The 19540-nt window shown below is 40.0% G+C and overlaps 1 protein-coding gene across 5 annotated transcripts in view; it reads left to right on the top strand.

Annotated features, from left to right (window-relative positions):
- The window catches only part of ANKUB1 (ankyrin repeat and ubiquitin domain containing 1), a 55398-nt gene extending 43039 nt beyond the window's left edge, over positions 1-12359 (top strand). For all 5 annotated transcript variants that reach the window (XM_058427082.1, XM_058427084.1, XM_032173825.2 and 2 more), the window contains 3 exons: positions 2133-2247; positions 5333-6271; positions 11975-12359. In XM_058427082.1, the coding sequence (XP_058283065.1) occupies positions 2133-2247; positions 5333-6271; positions 11975-12104 (1184 nt within the window). In that variant the 3' untranslated portion in view covers positions 12105-12359. The remainder of the gene's footprint in view (positions 1-2132; positions 2248-5332; positions 6272-11974) is intronic.
- Positions 12360-19540: the final 7181 nt, after the last annotated feature.

Raw genomic sequence — 19540 nt, 5'->3', positions numbered from 1 at the left:
GAGCATGGCCAGAAGAAGTTTGGGAGTCCAGCAGAACTTCATTCAACAAATACTTACTGAGTGTCCACCATAAGCCGGGGACCACTGTGGAAAGCAGGCACAGTGGCAGTGTCCCCACCCTCCTGAAGCTTGGATCTCAGTGGAGGAGGCAAACACCATCAAGCAAACAGAAAAATATCTCATTTTAAGCAGAGGTTAAGAGCTACGAAGTAAAAGAAGGCAGGATAATGGAATAAAGAATGATGCAGTAAACTGATGGGAGGCTATTTAGATAGCTGGTCAGAAAAGAAGACGACACTGAGCAGAGACCTGAATAAAGAAGGGAAGGCTGCTGGGAGCTTCTCAAAGTAGATTTAGGTGAAAGATTATCTAGGCCTGAAATAGGGCAGGACTGGTTGAGATGGAGGCAAGGAAACAGAGTTCTTCAATATTAATCAGGTAAACTTGTCAGGCCTAAGCAACCGTTTAGATATAGGACATGAAAAAATGAGAAGGATGCCAGGCGCAGTGGCTCACACCTGTAATTCAGCATTATGGGAGGCCAAGGCAGATGGATCATTTGAAGTTAGCAGTTCGAGACTAGCCTGACCAACATGGTGAAACCCCTTCTCTACTAAACATACAAAAAAATTTAGCTGAGCATGGTGGCCTGTAATCCCAGCTACTTGAGAGGGTGAGGCAGGAGAATCGCTTGAGTCTGGGAGGCAGAGAGGTTGCAGCGAGCCAAGATTGTGCCACTGCACTCCAGCCTGGGCGACAGAGCAAGATTCCGTTTCAAAAAAAAAAAAAAAGGAAGGATGAAGAAAAACTCTCTAATATATGGCTTAGGTAGCAAAATAGATGTACCACTCACTGACAAAAAAAATGCAGGAGAAAAAGCAGGTTGGGTGAAAGATAATGAGTGGTCTTTTACAATGATGGGGTTGTAGTGCAATCCCTCCGTTGGTAATATTGCCAGCAGGGGGAGTCTGGAGCTGGAGCAGAGGCTGGGCTGGAGATTGGGACTTGGGAATGAGTGACACCTGGGTGGTCAATGAAGCCATCATCGCCACTAATATTGACAATCAGCCATCAAGTATTTAGTGAGCACCTACCAAGTGTCAGGCTATATGACTAGTCCTGAAGGAATTTTCTTCTTAATGGGAGCATGAAAAAAAAATCTTTGAGCAAGTAAAATGATTTCAAGTACTGATGACAGGGGCAATAAAGAAGTTAAAGTCATGGGATACAAAGTAATGAAGGTGAGGAGGTAGTGATGGCAGAGATTGCTTTAGCTATGGTTGAAGTGAAAACTGAATAAAAAGGACACAGTCCTGTGAAAATCTGATGAAGATCCTTTCAATCAAAAAATTGTAAGTCATTAGGTCCTGAGATGGGAGTAGACTTGGTGTGAGGACAGGTAAAAGGTCAAGGTGGCCATAATAAATGAATGAGGCAGAGTGAAGAGAGGTAAGTGAGCTAGGTTGGGTCATATAGGGAGAAGGCTGGGTTTAATCCCCAGGGGAACCTGCGTAAATTGAGAAGAGCGGAAGGCTGAGGAAAGATCCCTGGAAAACACCAGCCTGAAGGATAAAGGGAATGTGGTATCACAGAAAGGGTAGACTTTGTAGGAGCAAGTGATAAGTTCTCCAGCAGCAGTGAATTACTTTGATGTTTGTAACAGAGAACAGCTCCTGTTTCATAAAGGATAGAACAAGCAAATTAGCTGATGAGCATCATTCCACTCCCTCACAGCCCACTCATAAGCTAAAGGCCCCAGAGGACCGTTTGTCCTGCCACAGGTTCCTTAGTTTCCTCTTCTAATATAATGGCTTCAGTTTACATGCTAATATATACAGCAGCATTGAATCAGTCTCCACAAGACTGTTTTAAGATAGCTGCAAAAAAATATTTCAGTGCTATATGCCATCATTGAGCAGATGAGAAAATGGTAATACACAGATGCCAAACAGCTTTTCCAAGCCAATAATGGCCTATGCTAAAAATAGCATCCCTGTCTCCTTGTTCCAAGGTTATTTTTCATTTTGTATCTAGTTAAGCCTCTGTTTGGGGAAAGCTATCATTAGAAGTTTTATGGATTGTCAAACCACACTGCTGGACTGGAACCATAAACCACCTCTCTTGATCCACAGGCACAACACTTCGCTTGGACGTCTGGGATGGATGGAAGGAATTTCTGATGGGTTGTCTCCTTGGACAAAAACTTAAAGTCCAACGCTACTTATCAAAAGAAGGACCAGTACTTAAGTATGAGAAATGAGTGTTAAATTAACTTAGCAAGTGCTGTGATTTTTACTAAACTTCCATCATAACTTGAGCCTGCAATTCACTCACTTTACAGCTGGGGTGCTGCTCTATGCCAGTTCCACTTAGTATGTCTCAACCAAATATTATTATTGACATATTTCTTGGAACAAAACAGCAGGGATGCCATCAGGACTGATAGTCTTGCAATTCAGGTAGACTTTCCTCAGGAAATACTAACTACAATTAACCGTTGAACAATGCAGGGGTTAGGGATGCCAACTCCCCACACAGTTGAAAATTCCCATATAACTTTTGACTTCTCCAAAACTTAGCTACTAATAGCCTACCATTGACCAGAAGCCTTACTGATAACACAGTCAATTAACACATTGTGTATATGTATTATATACCATATTCTTACAATAAAGTAAGCTACAGAAAATATTAAGAAAATCATAAGGAAAAGAAAATATATTTCCTAGTCATTAAGTGGATGTGGATCATTATAAAGGTCTTCAATCTTCAGGTTGAATAAGGCTGAGGGGGAGAAAGAGGAGAAGGGGTTTGTCTTGCTGTCTCAGGTGTGGCAGAGGGGGAAGAAAATCCCCAAACTGAACCCCGACAGTTCAGACTCATGTTGTTCAAAGGTCATTAAATGATTATTAAATGGGTGACTTCGATTTGGTTTAGATATGAGACTTTCAGCAACATTTTTAAAGGCTATCAGAATGAATACAGACAGTCCACAACTTATGATGGTTCAACTTAGATTTTTCAACTTACAGTGGTGTAAAATTGATATTAATTCAATAGAAACCAAACTTTCAGTGCCCATACAACCATTCTTTTTCATTTTCAGTACAGCATTCAATAAATTGTAGGAGATATTCAACAGTATATTATAAAATAGGCTTTGCGTTAGATGAGTTTGCCCAACTGTATGCTGATTAAGGTAGGCTAGACTAAGATCTGATGTTCAGTAGATTAGGTGTATTAAATGCATTTTAGACTTATGACAATTTCAGCGTAAGATGGTTTTTATCAGGACGTAACCCTATCATAAGTCAAAGGACATCTGTATCTTGCCACTTTCACATTCAGTTATTCTTTAAGAAAACACTTGTTAATTGGCTGAAAACATTGGCCACGTTTTCCTAAGCTCACATGTAATTTTTCAAACTGCATTTATTACCAGCATTCACACTTTTGCCGTACATAAAGTGTAACAGGTATAGCTGGGGCAGGAGGAGGGTAGGTTCAGAGAGGTAGGTGGTCATTTTAATGTGTTAATACAGCCATCAGCTTCTCAAATACATAAATTGCACTAATCTATAGGTTTTTTTTTTTTTTTTTTTTTTTTTTGAGACAGAGTCTCGCTCTGTCGCCCAGGCTGGAGTGCAGTGGCGCGATCTCGGCTCACTGCAAGCTCCGCCTCCCGGGTTCACGCCATTCTCCTGCCTCAGCCTCTCCGAGTAGCTGGGACTACAGGCGCCCGCCACCGCGCCCGGCTAATTTGTTTATATTTTTAGTAGAGACGGGGTTTCACCATGGTCTCGATCTCCTGACCTCATGATCCGCCCGCCTCGGCCTCCCAAAGTGCTGGGATTACAAGCGTGAGCCACCGCGCCCGGCCACCTATAGGTTTAATAGTATTTTAGAAAAGTGCCCCCTCGTGGGTGATTTAATCATGTTTTGCAGAAGCCAACACACCAGGAGGTCTAAGGCTCTGTGAAGTGATGGATTAGAAAAGCAGCTTTTAGGCCGGGCGCAGTGGCTCACGCTTGTAATCCTAGCACTTTGGGAGGCCGAGGCGGGCGGATCACGAGGTCAGGAGATCGAGACCACGGTGAAACCCTGTCTCTACTAAAAATACAAAAAAAAAAAATTAGCCGGGCGTGGTGGCGGGCACCTGTAGTCCCAGCTACTCGGAGAGGCTGAGGCAGGAGAATGGCGTGAACCCGGGAGGCGGAGCTTGCAGTGAGCAGAGATTGCGCCACTGCACTCCAGCCTGGACGACACAGCGAGACTCTGTCTCAAAAAAAAAAAAAAAAAAAAAAAAAGTAGAGCAGCTTTTACAATTTTATAAAATATTCTAATACTTTACACTAATTTCTATTGTGGGGTAGTGATATTTCTTTTTCCATGTTCTGCATCCAAAGAAATAGTGTTGCTTTGTTACTTTTAATAGCGTATATTTATTTAATACTTTATGGCAGACACTGTGTTATATTTATTACCTCATTTTATGCTTGTAACAATTTGATGAGGTGTACACTTTTTAATCTTATTTTACAGATGAGGAAACTAAGATCGGAAAACCTGCCCCATGTTGGCTGGGCGCAGTGGCTCACACCTGTAATCCCATTACTTTGGGGGGCCAAGGTGGGCAGATCACTTGAGGTCAGGAGTTCGACACCAGCCTGGCCAACATAGCGAAACTCCTGTTTCTACAAAAAATACAAAAATTAGCCAGGTGTGGTGGCTCGCGCCTATAATCCTGACTACTGAGGAGGCTGAGGCAGGAGAATCGCTTCAACTCGGGAGGCGGAGGTTGCAGTGAGCCAAGATTGCATCATTGCACTCCAGCCTGAGCAACAGAGCAAGACTCTGTCCGGGGGGCGGTGGGGGGATGGAGGAAGAAAACCTGCCCCATGTCACACAAATAGCAAGAGCAGAACTGGGTATTGAATTGTAACAATTTAACTCTAGTGTTCATGTGCTTGACCATCTATACTTGACTTCATCTTTAAATAAAATCTAAGAGCTCAGAGAACGTACATGGTCAGACTTAAAAGCTCCTTTTATTTCCCCATGCATGATATTTTTCCTGAGGATTTAATTTTTATAAGAAAGATGACCACTTCAAGGAAACTATTTACACGTGCATAGTAGGATAATGTGTATAAGCAAAACTTGTGCAGTTTAACCTGTATGTCACTATATGCCTTTTCTAAAAACATTTTAAGGTAAAAGTTAAGAAGAAATAAACATTCAACTAGACTATTTCATGAGCATTTAGTGTAACTATATTTGTCTGTTTGCTGATTTTCTAAACACCCCCTCCCCACTTGTTTCACTCATTTAGGTATCAGAAAAGGGTAGCCCTGTACATTGCTGCTTTTTGTGGGTACATTGAACTCACTGAATGGGCCCTGAAGCAGGGTGTGCAGCCCCACGAGGCGGTCGGTGTCCACCCCTATCGAGCATGGTGCCATGAAGCCCTTCATGCAGATGTCTCTAAATGCCCCATTCATGCAGCCGCAGAAGCAGGCCAACTGTTGATTCTGAAGGCCTTTGTCAACTGCAGTGTGCTGTGCCTGGAATGCAAAAATGCAGCAGGACAAACTCCCCTGACCATTGTGTTCAAACACAAGCATAAAGACTGTGTATTATATTTGCTCAGTAAAATGTGGTCCACAGTTTCTTTTCCAAAAATTTCAGTCCCAATGAGGATTTATATTAAAATAAAACAATGGATCCTCAGAGCTCAGAGTCACAGTCTTCATAAAAGCCAGTTTTGTGGAGCAAGGGTCTTTGGGGCAAAAGTTGGAGACATTGTGATGGTGGATGGTTTCACCAAACCAAAAATGACCTCCAAGAGCTGGCAGAAGTATGGGAACGGCGACTCACAAAGCATCGTGCTCAAGCTACCATCTCTCAGCAAACAAACTGCAAGCAGCAAACCTGTCAATCCTTTGCCAATTTCACAGCCGGACACAAGAGAACAAGCCTTCAAATTTCATCCACTGGTGAATGCAAGTACATTCTCTGAATTGCAAAAACATCAACAACAAAATCAGAAAAAAATTACTGCCACAGCTAGGAAAAAAGAAAAGCTCATAAAAAACACATATCTTCCCCAAGTCCCCCTCCCTCCAGTTTCAAGAGTGGGATATTCACATCCATCGTTTTTCTATGCAACACCCAGTGCTGACTTCTTACTGAAGTCCTCCTTCTCATCTTTCTCAGAGCACAGTGGGAAGACTCCAAGGGAGAACGCAATCTACTGCTTAGCTGTGGCAAGGTAATGTTCTCCCCTTAAACACACAAAGGGCAAACCTTTTATAAGGCAGGTCCGGGATAAGGAATGGTCCATAATGCCCTACTATGCCACTGAAGGTAATACAAGTTGTTCCAGTGCGTCAATACCCAGCTTCAAGGACCTCATCTTAGCCTCATGACTAGGACAAAATGAATTAATACTATTGGCCAATCCAATCTGTGCAGTACTTTACTCCTCAAACTTTCAGGAGGGAAAGAAACACAGTAGAAAGAGTTGTATCAATTCTCAAGGTCCCTTACTGCTGCTGCTGCTTTTCTTTTTTCTTTTTTTTTGAGACAGGGTCTCGTTCTGCTGCCCAGGCTGGAGTGCAGTGGTGCTATCACAGCTCACTGCATCCTTGAATTCCTAGGCTCAAGCAATTCTCCCATCTCAGCCTTCCAAGTAGCTGGGACAACAGGCACATGCCACTATACCTGGTTGATTTTTTTTTTTTTTTTTCTGTAGAGACGGGGACTCACCATGTTCCCTAGGTTGGTCTCAAACTCCCAGGCTCAAGCGATCCTCCCACCTTGGCCTCCCAAAGCGCTGGGATTACAGGCATGAACCACTGTGCCTAGCCCGCTAATGCTTCTTCTTTTTCCTCCTCTTCCACTTCTTTCTCTTCCTCTTCTTCCTCTAAAGCTAATAAAAAATTAATTGTAATTAGAGGGGAAAGAGAGAAAACTGAAATATGGGAGGGAGACATCAAAAGTGTCATAGAAAACTAGATGGTAATGAAAATGGGAGGAAAGAAAGGAACACATTAATGACAAATTGAATGATTAAAGACTCGAATTGACTTACTAGGCAAGATACACAGGTGGGGTGAGATCTGTGTTGGATGGGGTGCTAGAATTGACATTAATATTTACAGTGAGTTAAAAGGTAATCTGTAGCACATCTAAAGAGATAAGAAAGTGTATCAGAATTAGATGTTTCAGGTACACAATTCTCTGATTAGAGCTCAGATCCCATCCATTACTTATGAGGTATTATTTGATGCAAATATTACAGTTAGAAATACAGATTTATGAGTGACTTTTCCCCTTACTCAATATAATGAGAAGGAAACAAAAAACAAGGCTAGATTGTTTTACTTGCTTTTCTGTACTGGTCTTTAGCTCAGCTCAACTTTATTTCAGTTAGGTTGTTGCCACCTTGTGGTGAGAGTAATTTGGGCTGTAAAACGCAAAATTCAATATCCAACAGAGTGAGGTTGACAATAGAAGAAGACACTTAATAGCTTAATAGCCTCAATCTTTGTAATTTGTGAGATATCTCTGACTAGAATGTATAAAAAGAGATCACCAAAAATTCTAGAAATGTACTAGGAAAATTATTAATTGAAAAAACTACATAGTCCATCTTAAAATAAGGTTGTAAACAAGAAAGGAAATACTGATTTGTTTTATCAACAGATACATGCTAAAAATGAGTTTATTTTTCAAACATTCAGTAAGTGTTTACTATAGCCCAGTGCTGTGCCCAGCAGAATGGAAATGTGCATGAAAAAGCATCTGTTTTTAAGGGGTGTGTGTGTGTGTGTGTGTGTGTGTGTGTGTGTGTGTGTTGTGTGTGTGTGTTTTAGATGAGAAAAGCTGACGGTGTCTGTTGTTATATACAGTGCTTTCTTGGGGAGGAAATGAGTTATGAAATATATAGTAAAATCCATAAGGACCACTAATCTCACATATATGGCTTGTTGAATTTTTATGTTTCATACAAGTGCTACTCAGATCAGATGCAAACTATTTCCAGCACCCCCAAAACTTTCCTTCATGCCCCTTGCCAGTCATGATCCTTCCCGGATGTAACTATTATTCTCATCTCTATCACCGAAGATTACTTTAGCCTGTTCTTAAACTTCATATAAAGGGCACATATGGCATATATCTTTTATATTTTGCTTTTTTTGTCCAACACATTGCCTATAAGATTCATCAATGTTTTTGCACGTATTGATTGTTCTTATTTCTATGTAGTATTCCATTTATATGCAGTATTCCATATCCTAATTTATTTATCTATTTTCCTATTGATAGGCATTTAAATTGTTTCTAATTTAGGGGTTACTTTGAATGAAAATGCATGATTACTCTTGCATATGAGGTTTGGCGGACATCTGCGTTCACTTCTCTTGACTCTATACCAAGGAATAGAATTGCTGGGTCATGGGATAAATTTATGTTCAGCTTTAGTAAACATTTCAAAACACTTTTTAAAAGAGACTACCAGTGTGCTTTTTTTTTTTTTGTAGCTACATTTCATAAGGATTGGAATTATTAATGAGTGGCAATTTCAAGGTCCAGAAAGAAATTTCTAGGGAAAATATTTTGTTAAATAAAGGGTTATTCTGTGAAGGAAAGAAAGAGAGGAAAGAAGGGAAGAAAAGAAGGAAGGAAGGAAAGAGAGAGAGGAAGAAAGAAGGAAGGAAGGAAGGAAGGAAGGAAGGAAAGAAAAAAGAAAGAAAGAAAGAGAGAAAGAAAAGAAAGAAAGAGGAAGGAAAGAGAGGAAGGGAGGAAGGGAGGAAAGGAGGGAGAGAGGGAGGAAGGAAGGAAGGAAGGAAGGGAGGGAAGGAAGGAAGGGAAAGGCAGAAGGGGAAGGAAGGAAGAAAGGAAGGAAAGAAGGAAGGGAGAGAGGGAGGGAAGGAAGGAAGGAAGGAAGGAAGGAAGGAAGGAAGGAAGGAAGGAAGGGAGAGAGGGAGGGAGGGAGGGAAGGAAGGAAGGGAAAGGAAGGAAGGGATTAGTGCAGAAGAGAGACCCATAGTGGGAGTGGTGGTCAGTCTGACTGCACATTTACTCTGGCAGTGTTACTCCTAGCAAATCCTCTTTCCATTTCTCTTTTCCCAATATTTTTCTCTTTCCTGTATTCACACCCTCCACTTCCCATCCATTTCTGCCCCCTTTCCACTGAATCTTTCCCAGGATCTGTTCCACTTTCCTTTGTTGGTGGGCTGTGGAAAGGAAGGAGAGATCTACAATCTCATGCCCCTGCAGTCTTCTTGATCGAGTTCAAGTTCCTCATAGAAGTCACAATAGCACTTACATCTACCTGAAGTAGACAGTCAAGGCAGGCAGTCAGGTGGTCTGAGCACCCCTCTAAATGACCAGTGCAGCTCTTGTTCCACAAAGACACAAACATGAGGAATGGATGGACACTATCTTGATGGCTACATGCACCATCACCAAGCTAGTGTCATAGCCAGGAAATGGGGAAGAACCTAACGTAATCCTTCATGATGCTGACCCAGGGATCAGGTGGGTAAAGTGACCATCAGATGTTCCTGTTTTACAGAAAAGGGAGTCTCCCAAAGCAGACAAGTCATCTGGCATCATGTGAAAGTACTTGTTGGACCACATGTCATTCAGGAACTCCTACCTTTAGATTCATAAAACTAAACCTCTCAGGGTTGACTCCAAGATGGCATTATGCAGTTAGCACAGATCAAGCACTAAAGTGGGTTTGGGTTGGTGAGTAAATGTGGCTGGTGTAGACAGTCACTGAGGCCAGAAGGTCACATAGAGTCTCACTCTTCAGCCTAGAAGTCAGTATAGGCTTTACACAGGTCAAAGAATATCTGTAAGTGTCTAGAAAATAGCCTTCCTTATTACTTATTGTGCAATTCCAGAGAGGTTTATGTGACCTGGGAGTCCAGTTAAGTAAAGATTCAAATGTAAGGGATTGATCCAGAAGGCTGAGAGTTTGAGTGGACTGAGAATAGATGATAATCTCAAATGTTATGAGCTTTGATGGGCTCTTGTACTCTGGATACAAGTACAGCTCTTTGTTTTTATTCTTTATTTTAAAAGGCGTATCTTGTATGTTTTAATCACCTTTTGTATCTCCAGCACATAGAATAGTGCTCGCCATAGAGTAAGTGCTCAATACGCATCTTTTTCTTAAGGTAAACGGTTTTTGAATGAATGCAAAAAAGCCAGGTTTCAAATGCCAGGGAGAGAATCAGGATAGGCTCTGAGCCTAGGAAGAGCAAGGATATGCATCAGAACAGGAGAGGACTTCAAATTAAGTCTGGTGGGATATGGGGAAAGGCTGAAAGTGCCTGAATGATTTCTTTAAGACTTAACACCTAACCTAATTTTATGGGCTGCATGGATGGGTTAACTCAGTTTAGAGGGCACAGAAAGACACAGCCATTGAGGTAAAGCAATAAGTTAATCTAAAACAAAGAAGTTGAATCAGGCAGACATGGACCTGGTTCAAATGTTGGAAACACTATGGTACTTTTATACAGGGTTACTCCTAACAGATTGAGTGAAAGCCTTTTAAAAATACCAGACTTTGCCAGACAACATGGGCAGACGTGAGGTAAAGGATCCAGGCAGAGCTAGTAACATGGTCAAAGGCACTGTTTTGTGAAAGAGAAAGCAAGAAATTGAATTTTCAGGAAAGTACATGGATTTGCAAAAGGCATCCTAGGCAATAAGGAAGAACTGGCTGGAGATAAGACTGGCAAAGTAGACCGCATCTACACTAAGAAGCATCTTGTGTGATCAAGTGAAGAGTTTGCTTCTTGTTTCCCCCTCCATGGGGTAGGAGGTAGGTGGGAAGCTCATAGAAGTTCTTTTTCATGAAGTAAGTTACATAATCAGTTTTTGTTTGTTTTTGAAGACAAATCTGATAGAGATGTATGGAAGACTTGTTGGAAAGATGTGGAAAGACTATAGTAAAGTTAGGAAGCTGCAAAAAGAGAAATAAGAGAAAATAAAGACCTGAACTAGAACAACAGTAGTTAGGGAAAAGAGAAAAGGCCAAATATGAGAGATATTTCTGGGGAATAATCTACAAAATTTGGTCACTGACTGGGTGTGGAAATAGAGAAAGAAGGAATTTAGTTTCGTTTCTAGCCTTGGAGATGGTGAGGATAGTAAAATCGAAGTGTTAGAACAAGGAAACAGAAGTGGGACAAGTTTAGGAAGAAGATAAAAAATATGTTAAATTAGAAGTGTCTATGGGATAAATATTTTTATTTGTTAATTGGAGATATGCCACTTTTAAGAAAGGTCAAGCTTTAGGAGTCATGGATAAAAGAATTGAAACAGTGAGTGAATGAGGACTCCTAGGATGAGGGTGTAGAAAGAGAGGAGGACCAAAGATAGAATCTTGGAGGACCCCAACATTTAAGGGGATGTAAAACACCTCTGTATTAAATTACATTTGCATCCTACAAAGAGTAATCATATTCAAATTTGCAAGTCTTTATTAGTATATAGCCAGAGAATAACTATCATAAAACATTAAGTTCCTTTGCATTTTAGTTAAAGACTGTCAAAATACCTAATATCTTTTCAATTAAAAAATCCTCATGTGTGTTTGTAGGGGTAGAAAGTGGAGAAAAGAGAAGAGGCCAGGGAATATGTGATGTATAGGAATATCTAGAGAGGAGAGAGAAAAAGTTTCAACCCAGAGAATTCTACATGATATTGAGTGGCTTTCTGTTTCTAGTTGTGGATTCTAAGTTTTTAGTATTGCCTTGAGAAAATATCATTCCCACTGCATCACAGGGAACTGGTTTTAGAAAGATTACTGTTTCTATTGCACATCTACCTATGTGACAAGACAAACTAGCCCTAGCTACAAAATCAACCTGAAGATTTCCATCCTTTTTCAGCTATGTATGCAGACAAGATCAGACCTCCTTATAAATTGTATCTTGTTTTCTTGCAGTGCCTTTAAAGAGAAACGATGGCTTCAGCAGTTAGAAATAGCAAGAGTCCTGGCCAAAAAGAGCATTTCTAACTTGACTACCCGAGGACGTCTGACAGCATGTGAAAACTCTCTAGAAATTGTGCTTTGAAAAGTCATGACAACCTCAATTTGGACAAAGACATGATCAAACAGAATGTCCAGTTCTAATGTTAACATTTCTAATAACAGTTCTGATGTTATCATCTCTAGTAACAGTTATAATGCCACATAACTTTTAATAGGTTATTTAACATCATGTTTTCTCGGACTTCATCACACTAAGTGAAACTTTAGTGCTATTTTTGCATAAAGAATATGAGGAAAATTCAGAAGAAACTGAGAATAGTAGTTGTCCACAGGGTAGGGGAGCTGAGACAATGGAAAACAAGGAAGTGAGAATTTTTACAGTTCCTTTGTTTTTCTTTTTTTTCTAAAAAAAAATGTGTTTTGGTTTTTTAAGCCATATGAATGTAGAACATGTTTAAAAATAAATAAAATGTTTCAATTCTATATAAGGAAAGTTCTTAAGAAAGTTAGCAAATACCATCCAGGTCTAAAGCTGATCTCAGACATCTTTTGAACTTCTGCTAAAACATTGCTTCCAATTAATTTTTTAAATTGAGTTAAAATTTACATGCAGTGAATTGCATGAATCTTAAATGTAAGATTCAATGGGTTTGAAAAATATCCCAGTCAAAACATAGAACATTTTTGTTATCCCAGGAAGTTCCTTCAAGCTCCTAAGTCAATCCCAACTTCTTTAGGTAACTGCTATTCTGATTTCTATCTCTGTAGATGAGATTTTCAAATCACTGGTATCATGCAGTTGTTCACTTTTGTGTCTGGGTTATTTTGCTCAACCTAATGTTTTAAGATTCACTTGCATTACTGCACATATCAGTAGTACATTCCTTTTTTCTTTTTTTTCTTTTTTTTTTTTTTTGAGACAGAGTGTTACTCTGTCGTCCAGGCTAGAGTGCAGTGGCACGATCTCAGCTCACTGTAACCTCCGCCTCCCAGGTTTAAGCAATTCTCTGGCCTCAGCCTCCTGAGTAGGTGGGATTACAAGCATGTGTCACCACACTCAACTAATTTTTGTATTTTTAGTAGAGACGGGGTTTCGCCATGTTGGCCAGGCTGGTCTCGAACTCCTGACCTCAACTGATCCACCTCCCTCAGCCTCCCAAAGTGCTGGAATTACAGGCATGAGCCACCATGCCCAGCCATACATTCCTTTTTATTACTAAATAGTATTCGATTATATGGATGCACCATAATGCATGGTGTACGGACTGTATGGATGTTTGGGTTGCCTCCAGTTTTGACATATTATGAAAAAAGCTCTATGAACATTATTGTAAAAAGTATTTTTCTGGACATGCTTTCATTTCTTTTGGGTAAGTATCTAGGAGTAGAATTGTTGGATAATAGGGTGAATGTACATTTAACATTATGAGAAACTACCTAAGAGTTCTCCAAATTGGTTTTATGATTTTTAACATTTTGACTAGCAATGTACAAGAGTTCTGGTGGTTTCACACACTTGGTGTCATCAGTGTTTTTTACCTTTAGTCATTCTAGGGGGGTTGAAATGGCCTATCATTGTGGTATAATTTGCATTTTCCTGATGACTATAATGCTGGATGCCTTTTCATGTGTTTATTGGCCATTTGTGTATCTTTTTTGAAGTATCAATGCAAATTTCTGCCTATTTAAAAAATTGGGTTATCTTTTAATTATTGGTTTATTGGAGTTTTTGTATTTATGATACAAGTTCTTCATCAGATATATATAGATATAGATATATGGTGCATATTTTTCCCAGTCTGTGGGATCACCTTTTCATTTTATTAATAATGTTTTTTGATAAACAAAAATGTTTTAACTTTGATGAAGTAGAAGTTATCATTTTTTTCTTTTATGGTTCATGCTTTGTATTTCCTCTATAAGAACTCTGCCTGGCCTGATGTGGTAGCTTATGCCTGTAATCCCAGCACTTTGGAAGGCTGAGGTGAGTGGATCACTTGAGGTCGGGAGTTTGATACCAGCCTGGCCAACATGATAAAAACCTGTCTTTACTAAAAATACAAAAATTAGCCAGGCATGGCGGCGCATGCCTGTAATCCCAGCTTCTTGGGAGGCTGAGGCAGGAGAACCGCTTGGAGCCAGGAGGCAGAGGTTGCAGTGACCCAAGATAGTGCCCCTGTTACACTCCAGCCTGGGCAACGGAGTGAGACTCTTACCTCAAAACAAAAGAACTCTGCCTACTCAAAAGTAATGAAGATATTCTCTTATATTTTCTTCTAGAAGTTCAATAATTTTAGGCTTTATGTTAGGTTTATAATCTATCTCAAATTTGTGTCAGTGATGTGTGGTAAGGGTTGGGATTAATTTTTGAAAAGACTTTCCTTTTCCTCACTGAATTACCTTAGCATCTCTGCTGAAAATCAATTGGCAATATAGGTACAGATCTATTTCCAGACTTTCTATTTTGTTCCATTGATCTATTTACTTGTCCTTATACTAATACTACACTGTCTTAATTACTATGTCTTAATTAGCCTTGAAATCAAGTAATATGTATCTTCCAACTTTGTTATTGTTTTTAAAGTTTGTTTTGGCTATTTTTAGTCCTTTGCATTTCCATATAAAATTTAAAATAAACTTGTCATTCTCTATTTTAAAAGCCTATTGGGTTAGCCCAAGACTTGAGCCAATTCTCATAACTGGACACTCTTGTCCTTCAGTACGTGGATGATTTACTTTTAGCTGCCCATTCAGAAACCTTGTGCCATCAAGTCACCCAAGCACTCTTAAATTTCCTCGCTACCTGTGGCTACAAGGTTTCCAAACCAAAGGCTCAGCTCTGCTCACAGCAGGTTAAACACTTAGGGCTAAAATTATCCAAAGGCACCAGGGCCCTCAGTGAGGAATGTATCCAGCCTGTACTGGCTTATCCTCATCCCAAAACCCTAAAGCAACTAAGAAGGTTCCTTGGCATAACAGGTTTCTGCCGAATATGGATTCCCAGGTATGGCGAAATAGCCAGACCATTATATACACTAATTAAGGAAACTCAGAAAGCCAATACCCATTTAGTAAGATGGACACCTGAAGCAGAATTGGCTTTCCAGGCACTAAAGAATGCCCTAACCCAAGCCCCAATGTTAAGCTTGCCAACGGGGCAAGACTTTTCTTTATATGTCACAGAAAAAACAGGAATAGCTCTAGGAGTCCTTACACAGGTACGAGGGACAAGCTTGCAACCTGTGGCATACCTGAGTAAGGAAATTGATGCAGTGGCAAAGGGTTGGCCTCATTGTTTACAGGTAGTGGTGGCAGTAGCAGTCTTAGTATCTGAAGCAGTTAAAATAATACAGGGAAGAGATCTTACTGTGTGGACATCTCATGATGTGAATGGCATACTCACTGCTAAAGGAGACTTGTGGCTGTCAGACAACTGTTTGCTTAAATATCAGGTTCTATTACTTGAAAGGCCAGTGCTGCGACTGCACACTTGTGCAACTCTTAACCCAGCCACATTTCTTCCAGACAATGAAGAAAAGATAGAATATAACTGTCAACAAGTAATTGCTCAAACCTATGCCACTCAAAGGGACCTTTTAGAGGTTCCCTTGACAGATCCTGACCTCAACTTGTATACTGATGGAAGTTCCTTTGTAGACAAAGGACTTCGAAAAGTGGGGTATGCAGTGGTCAGTGATAATGGAATACTTGAAAGTAATCCCCTCACTCCAGGAACTAGTGCTCAGCTGGCAGAACTAATAGCCCTCACTCAGGCACTAGAATTAAGAGAAGAAAAAAGGGTAAATATATATACAGACTCTAAGTATGCTTACCTAGTCCTCCATGCCCATGCAGCAATATAGAGAGAAAGGGAATTCCTAACTTCTGAGGCAACACCTATCAAACATCAGGAAGCCATTAGGAGATTATTATTGGCTGTACAGAAACATAAAGAGGTGACAGTCTTACACTGCTGGAGTCATCAGAAAGAAAAGGAAAGGGAAACAGAAGGGAACCGCCAAGCGGATATTGAAGCCAAAAGAGCTGCAAGGCAGGACCCTCCATTAAAAATGCTTATAGAAGGACCCCTAGTATGGGGTAATACCCTCCAGGAAACCAAGCCCCAGTACTCAGCAGGAGAAATAGAATGGGGAACCTCAAGAGCACATAGTTTCCTCCCCTCAGGATGGCTAGCCACTGAAGAAGGGAAAATACTTTAGCCTGCAGCTAGCCAATAGAAATTACTTAAAACCCTTCACCAAACCTTTCACTTAGGCATTGATAGCACCCATCAGATGGCCAAATCATTATTTATGGGACCAGGCCTTTTCAAAACTATCAAGCAGATAGTCAGGGCCTGTGAAGTGTGCCAAAGAAATAATCCTGTGCACTGCAGTCCACACATTTCAATCCCTGTATCTTTAACCTCCTTGTTATGTTTGTCTCTTCCAGAATTGAAGCTGTAAAGCTACAAATAGTTCTTCAAATGGAGCCCCAGATACAGTCCATAACTAAAATCTACCGCAGACCCCTGGACTGGCCTGCTAGCCTGTGCTCCGATGTTAATGACATCAAAGGCACACTTCCCAAGGAAATCTCAACTACACAACCCCTACTATGCCCCAATTCAGCAGGAACCAGTTAGAGCGGTCGTTGGCCAAACTCCCCAACAGCACTTGGGTTTTCCTGTTGAGAGGGGGGACTAAGAGACAGGACTAGCTGGATTTCCTAGGCTGACTAAGAATCCCTAAGCCTAGCTGGGAAGGTGACCGCTTCCACCTTTAAACATGGGGCTTACAACTTAGCTCACACCTGACCAATCAGTAAAGAGAGCTCACTAAAATACGAATTAGGCAAAAACAGGAGGTAAAGAAATAGCCAATCATCTATTGCCTGAGAGCACAGCAAGAGGGACAACGATCAGGATATAAACCCAGGCATTCGAGCTGGCAATGGCTACCCTCTTTGGGTCCCCTCCCTTTGTGTGGGAGCTCCATTTTCACTCTACTAAATCTTGCAACTGCAAAAAAAAAAAAAAAAAAAAAAAACCCTGTTGGGATTATTCTGATTGGGTACAACTGACATTTTAGTAATATTAAATCTTATAACTCATGACATATATTTCTGTATCAGTGGTATATATCTCCATTTATTCAAGTCTTAATTCCTCTCAGCAAAGTTCTGTAATTTTTAGTGTTTAGGTCTTGCAAATCTCCTGTTAAAGTTTTTTCCTAAATATTTTATATTTTTGAGGCAATTTACTAAGATGATTATAAGATAGATTTTGGTAAAATAGTCAGAGGGGCCTAAACTCTAAGGCTTATTCTAAAAAATGCCTTTGAGTTCCCAATTAGATATTGCTGGGTTGGGGCACAAAGGTTAATACAAACACACACACATGCACGTGCACACACTCACACACGCATTCACACACACAGATGATTCTACAGGGATGTTGTAAGGCAGCATGTGTATAGGCATTAGTTTACTATAGAGAAAACAAGAGATGATAGTGACTGGCAGGAGGCACAGCAGAAATTCTGGGGTGTTGTAACATTCTATTTCTTGTTCTGGAGTAACAGGTATGTTTAATTTGAGAAAATTCAACAATGAGTATTTTAAAAATCTGTACCCTTTTCTGTTTGTATTTATAATACTTTTTTAAATGAATTAAAATAATTTTTTTAAATCTCAGGAGCTAATTCATGCATTTGGTGCCAGCTTTAGAGTCATGAGAAGGTGGCTGGTGTGAGTGAGGCTTGTCACCACGTTATTGTCCTCTTGACAGTGTAGTGAATTGAGCTGTAATTCCTTGCAGGGGGTAATAATATTTTATGTGTCATTGAAACACAGCTAAGGAAATATCCTGTGCAAGGATTCTGGGCTAGAATACCCAAGAAGGAGAAAAAAATGGGAAAATATAAGAGAAAAGAAAGACATATGAGCTGGAAGGGGATAGAAAGATGCAGAGAGAATGTGAGGGGATGATTGATATGAAGCCTTGTTCTCTACCAGCATCAATTGAAAAAAATACTCAGTATTTATTATTTGTTCACATTCACCCTGGAAGTAAGACAGCATGAAGTGACATTAAGACTGTATATATTTATAATGTAAATCTAATTGTAGAGCATTCGTATTAACATGCACAGGATATGCTGGGACATTTATTCTCAGCCTGATTCTTTTAAATTAGAGTTAATGTACATTCTCTATGCTTCCTTGTCATTTTGTTCATTCTTCAAGTATTGCTACTCATCACACTGTATTGAAATTACTTCATTATCTTTCTCCCTCACTTTTCTGACACCTCCTAGAGGGCGAGAACATTGTTTTATTCATCTACAAATTGCCAAAGCATAGCATATCTTTGAACCTTTAAGGAATTGCTTAATAAAGTTTGTTAAATTAAATGAATGGCTTTTAAGATGATTATTTGTGAATTTATAGGAGCATAAAATCTGCTCCTATAAAATGTAAATGCTGCTGTTTGCTTAATTCTAATTTATTGTTTCATTTGTTCATCAAAATCAATTTTTAATGTGAATTTATTAGTTCATCTGAGCATCCATAACAGCCCTGCATGGCACAGAAGGGCAGTATTAAAATACCAACTTTACAGATGAAGAGGCTATGGTTATAACATAAAAACAACTTATTAGAAGTCATACAGGTAGCGTCAGAGCCAGATCTGGAATCTAGAGTTTTGAATTTTCACTCAGGTAATTTTTTCTAAACAATTATATCACCTATGGCAACAGAAGTCACTCTATAAATTATCCTGGGGTGTTTTAACTCCCAGGCTGTTTTTCTTGGATATAACTTGGTTTCTTTCTTTCTTTCTTTTTTCTTTTTTTTTGACAGTGTCTCACTCTGTCACCCAGGCTGGAGTGCAGTGACTCAAATCTTGCTCACTGCAACCTCTGTCTCCCAGGTTCAAGCAGTTCTCATGCCTTGGGCTACCAAGTAGCTGGGACCACAGGTACATGCCACCATGCTTGGATAATTTTTGTATTTGTAGTAGAGATGGGGTTTCACCATGTTGGTCAGGCTAGACTTGAATTTCTGGCCTCAAGTGATCCTCCCGCCTTGGCCTTCCGAAGTGCTGGGTTTACAGGCATCAGCCACCACACCTGGCCTAACTTGGTTCCTTGACCACCTTCTTTAGACAGCCCATTATGCTACTCCCTAGTCTCACCTTCACCTCACCTGTCCTCACTTCATTCCCTGAGATTACAGACAAGAAAGGCCATTTCATATTGGCATACTATTGTGTCTACTTGCAAATTCATTTCAGCATTCCTACTCCCTATATAGGTACAGTTCTTGAATACCTCTTTTGAATCAGCTGAAACTGGTTTTTACTGTAATCTCACTAATTCTCTCATTAATTAACTAGTTCAATACATTTTTTGACATGTGTTCACTGTACACTTGTAGAAGAGTCATGATTTTACCTTTTCTGAAAATTATTCTTTAATAATGGATGTTTTCTCAATAATGTGTGAATAAAGGCAA

This window comes from Hylobates moloch, unplaced genomic scaffold, assembly GCF_009828535.3.
Source record: "Hylobates moloch isolate HMO894 unplaced genomic scaffold, HMol_V3 SCAFFOLD_13, whole genome shotgun sequence".
Taxonomy (NCBI): domain Eukaryota; kingdom Metazoa; phylum Chordata; class Mammalia; order Primates; family Hylobatidae; genus Hylobates; species Hylobates moloch.
This window is presented reverse-complemented; position numbering and strand designations above follow the sequence as displayed.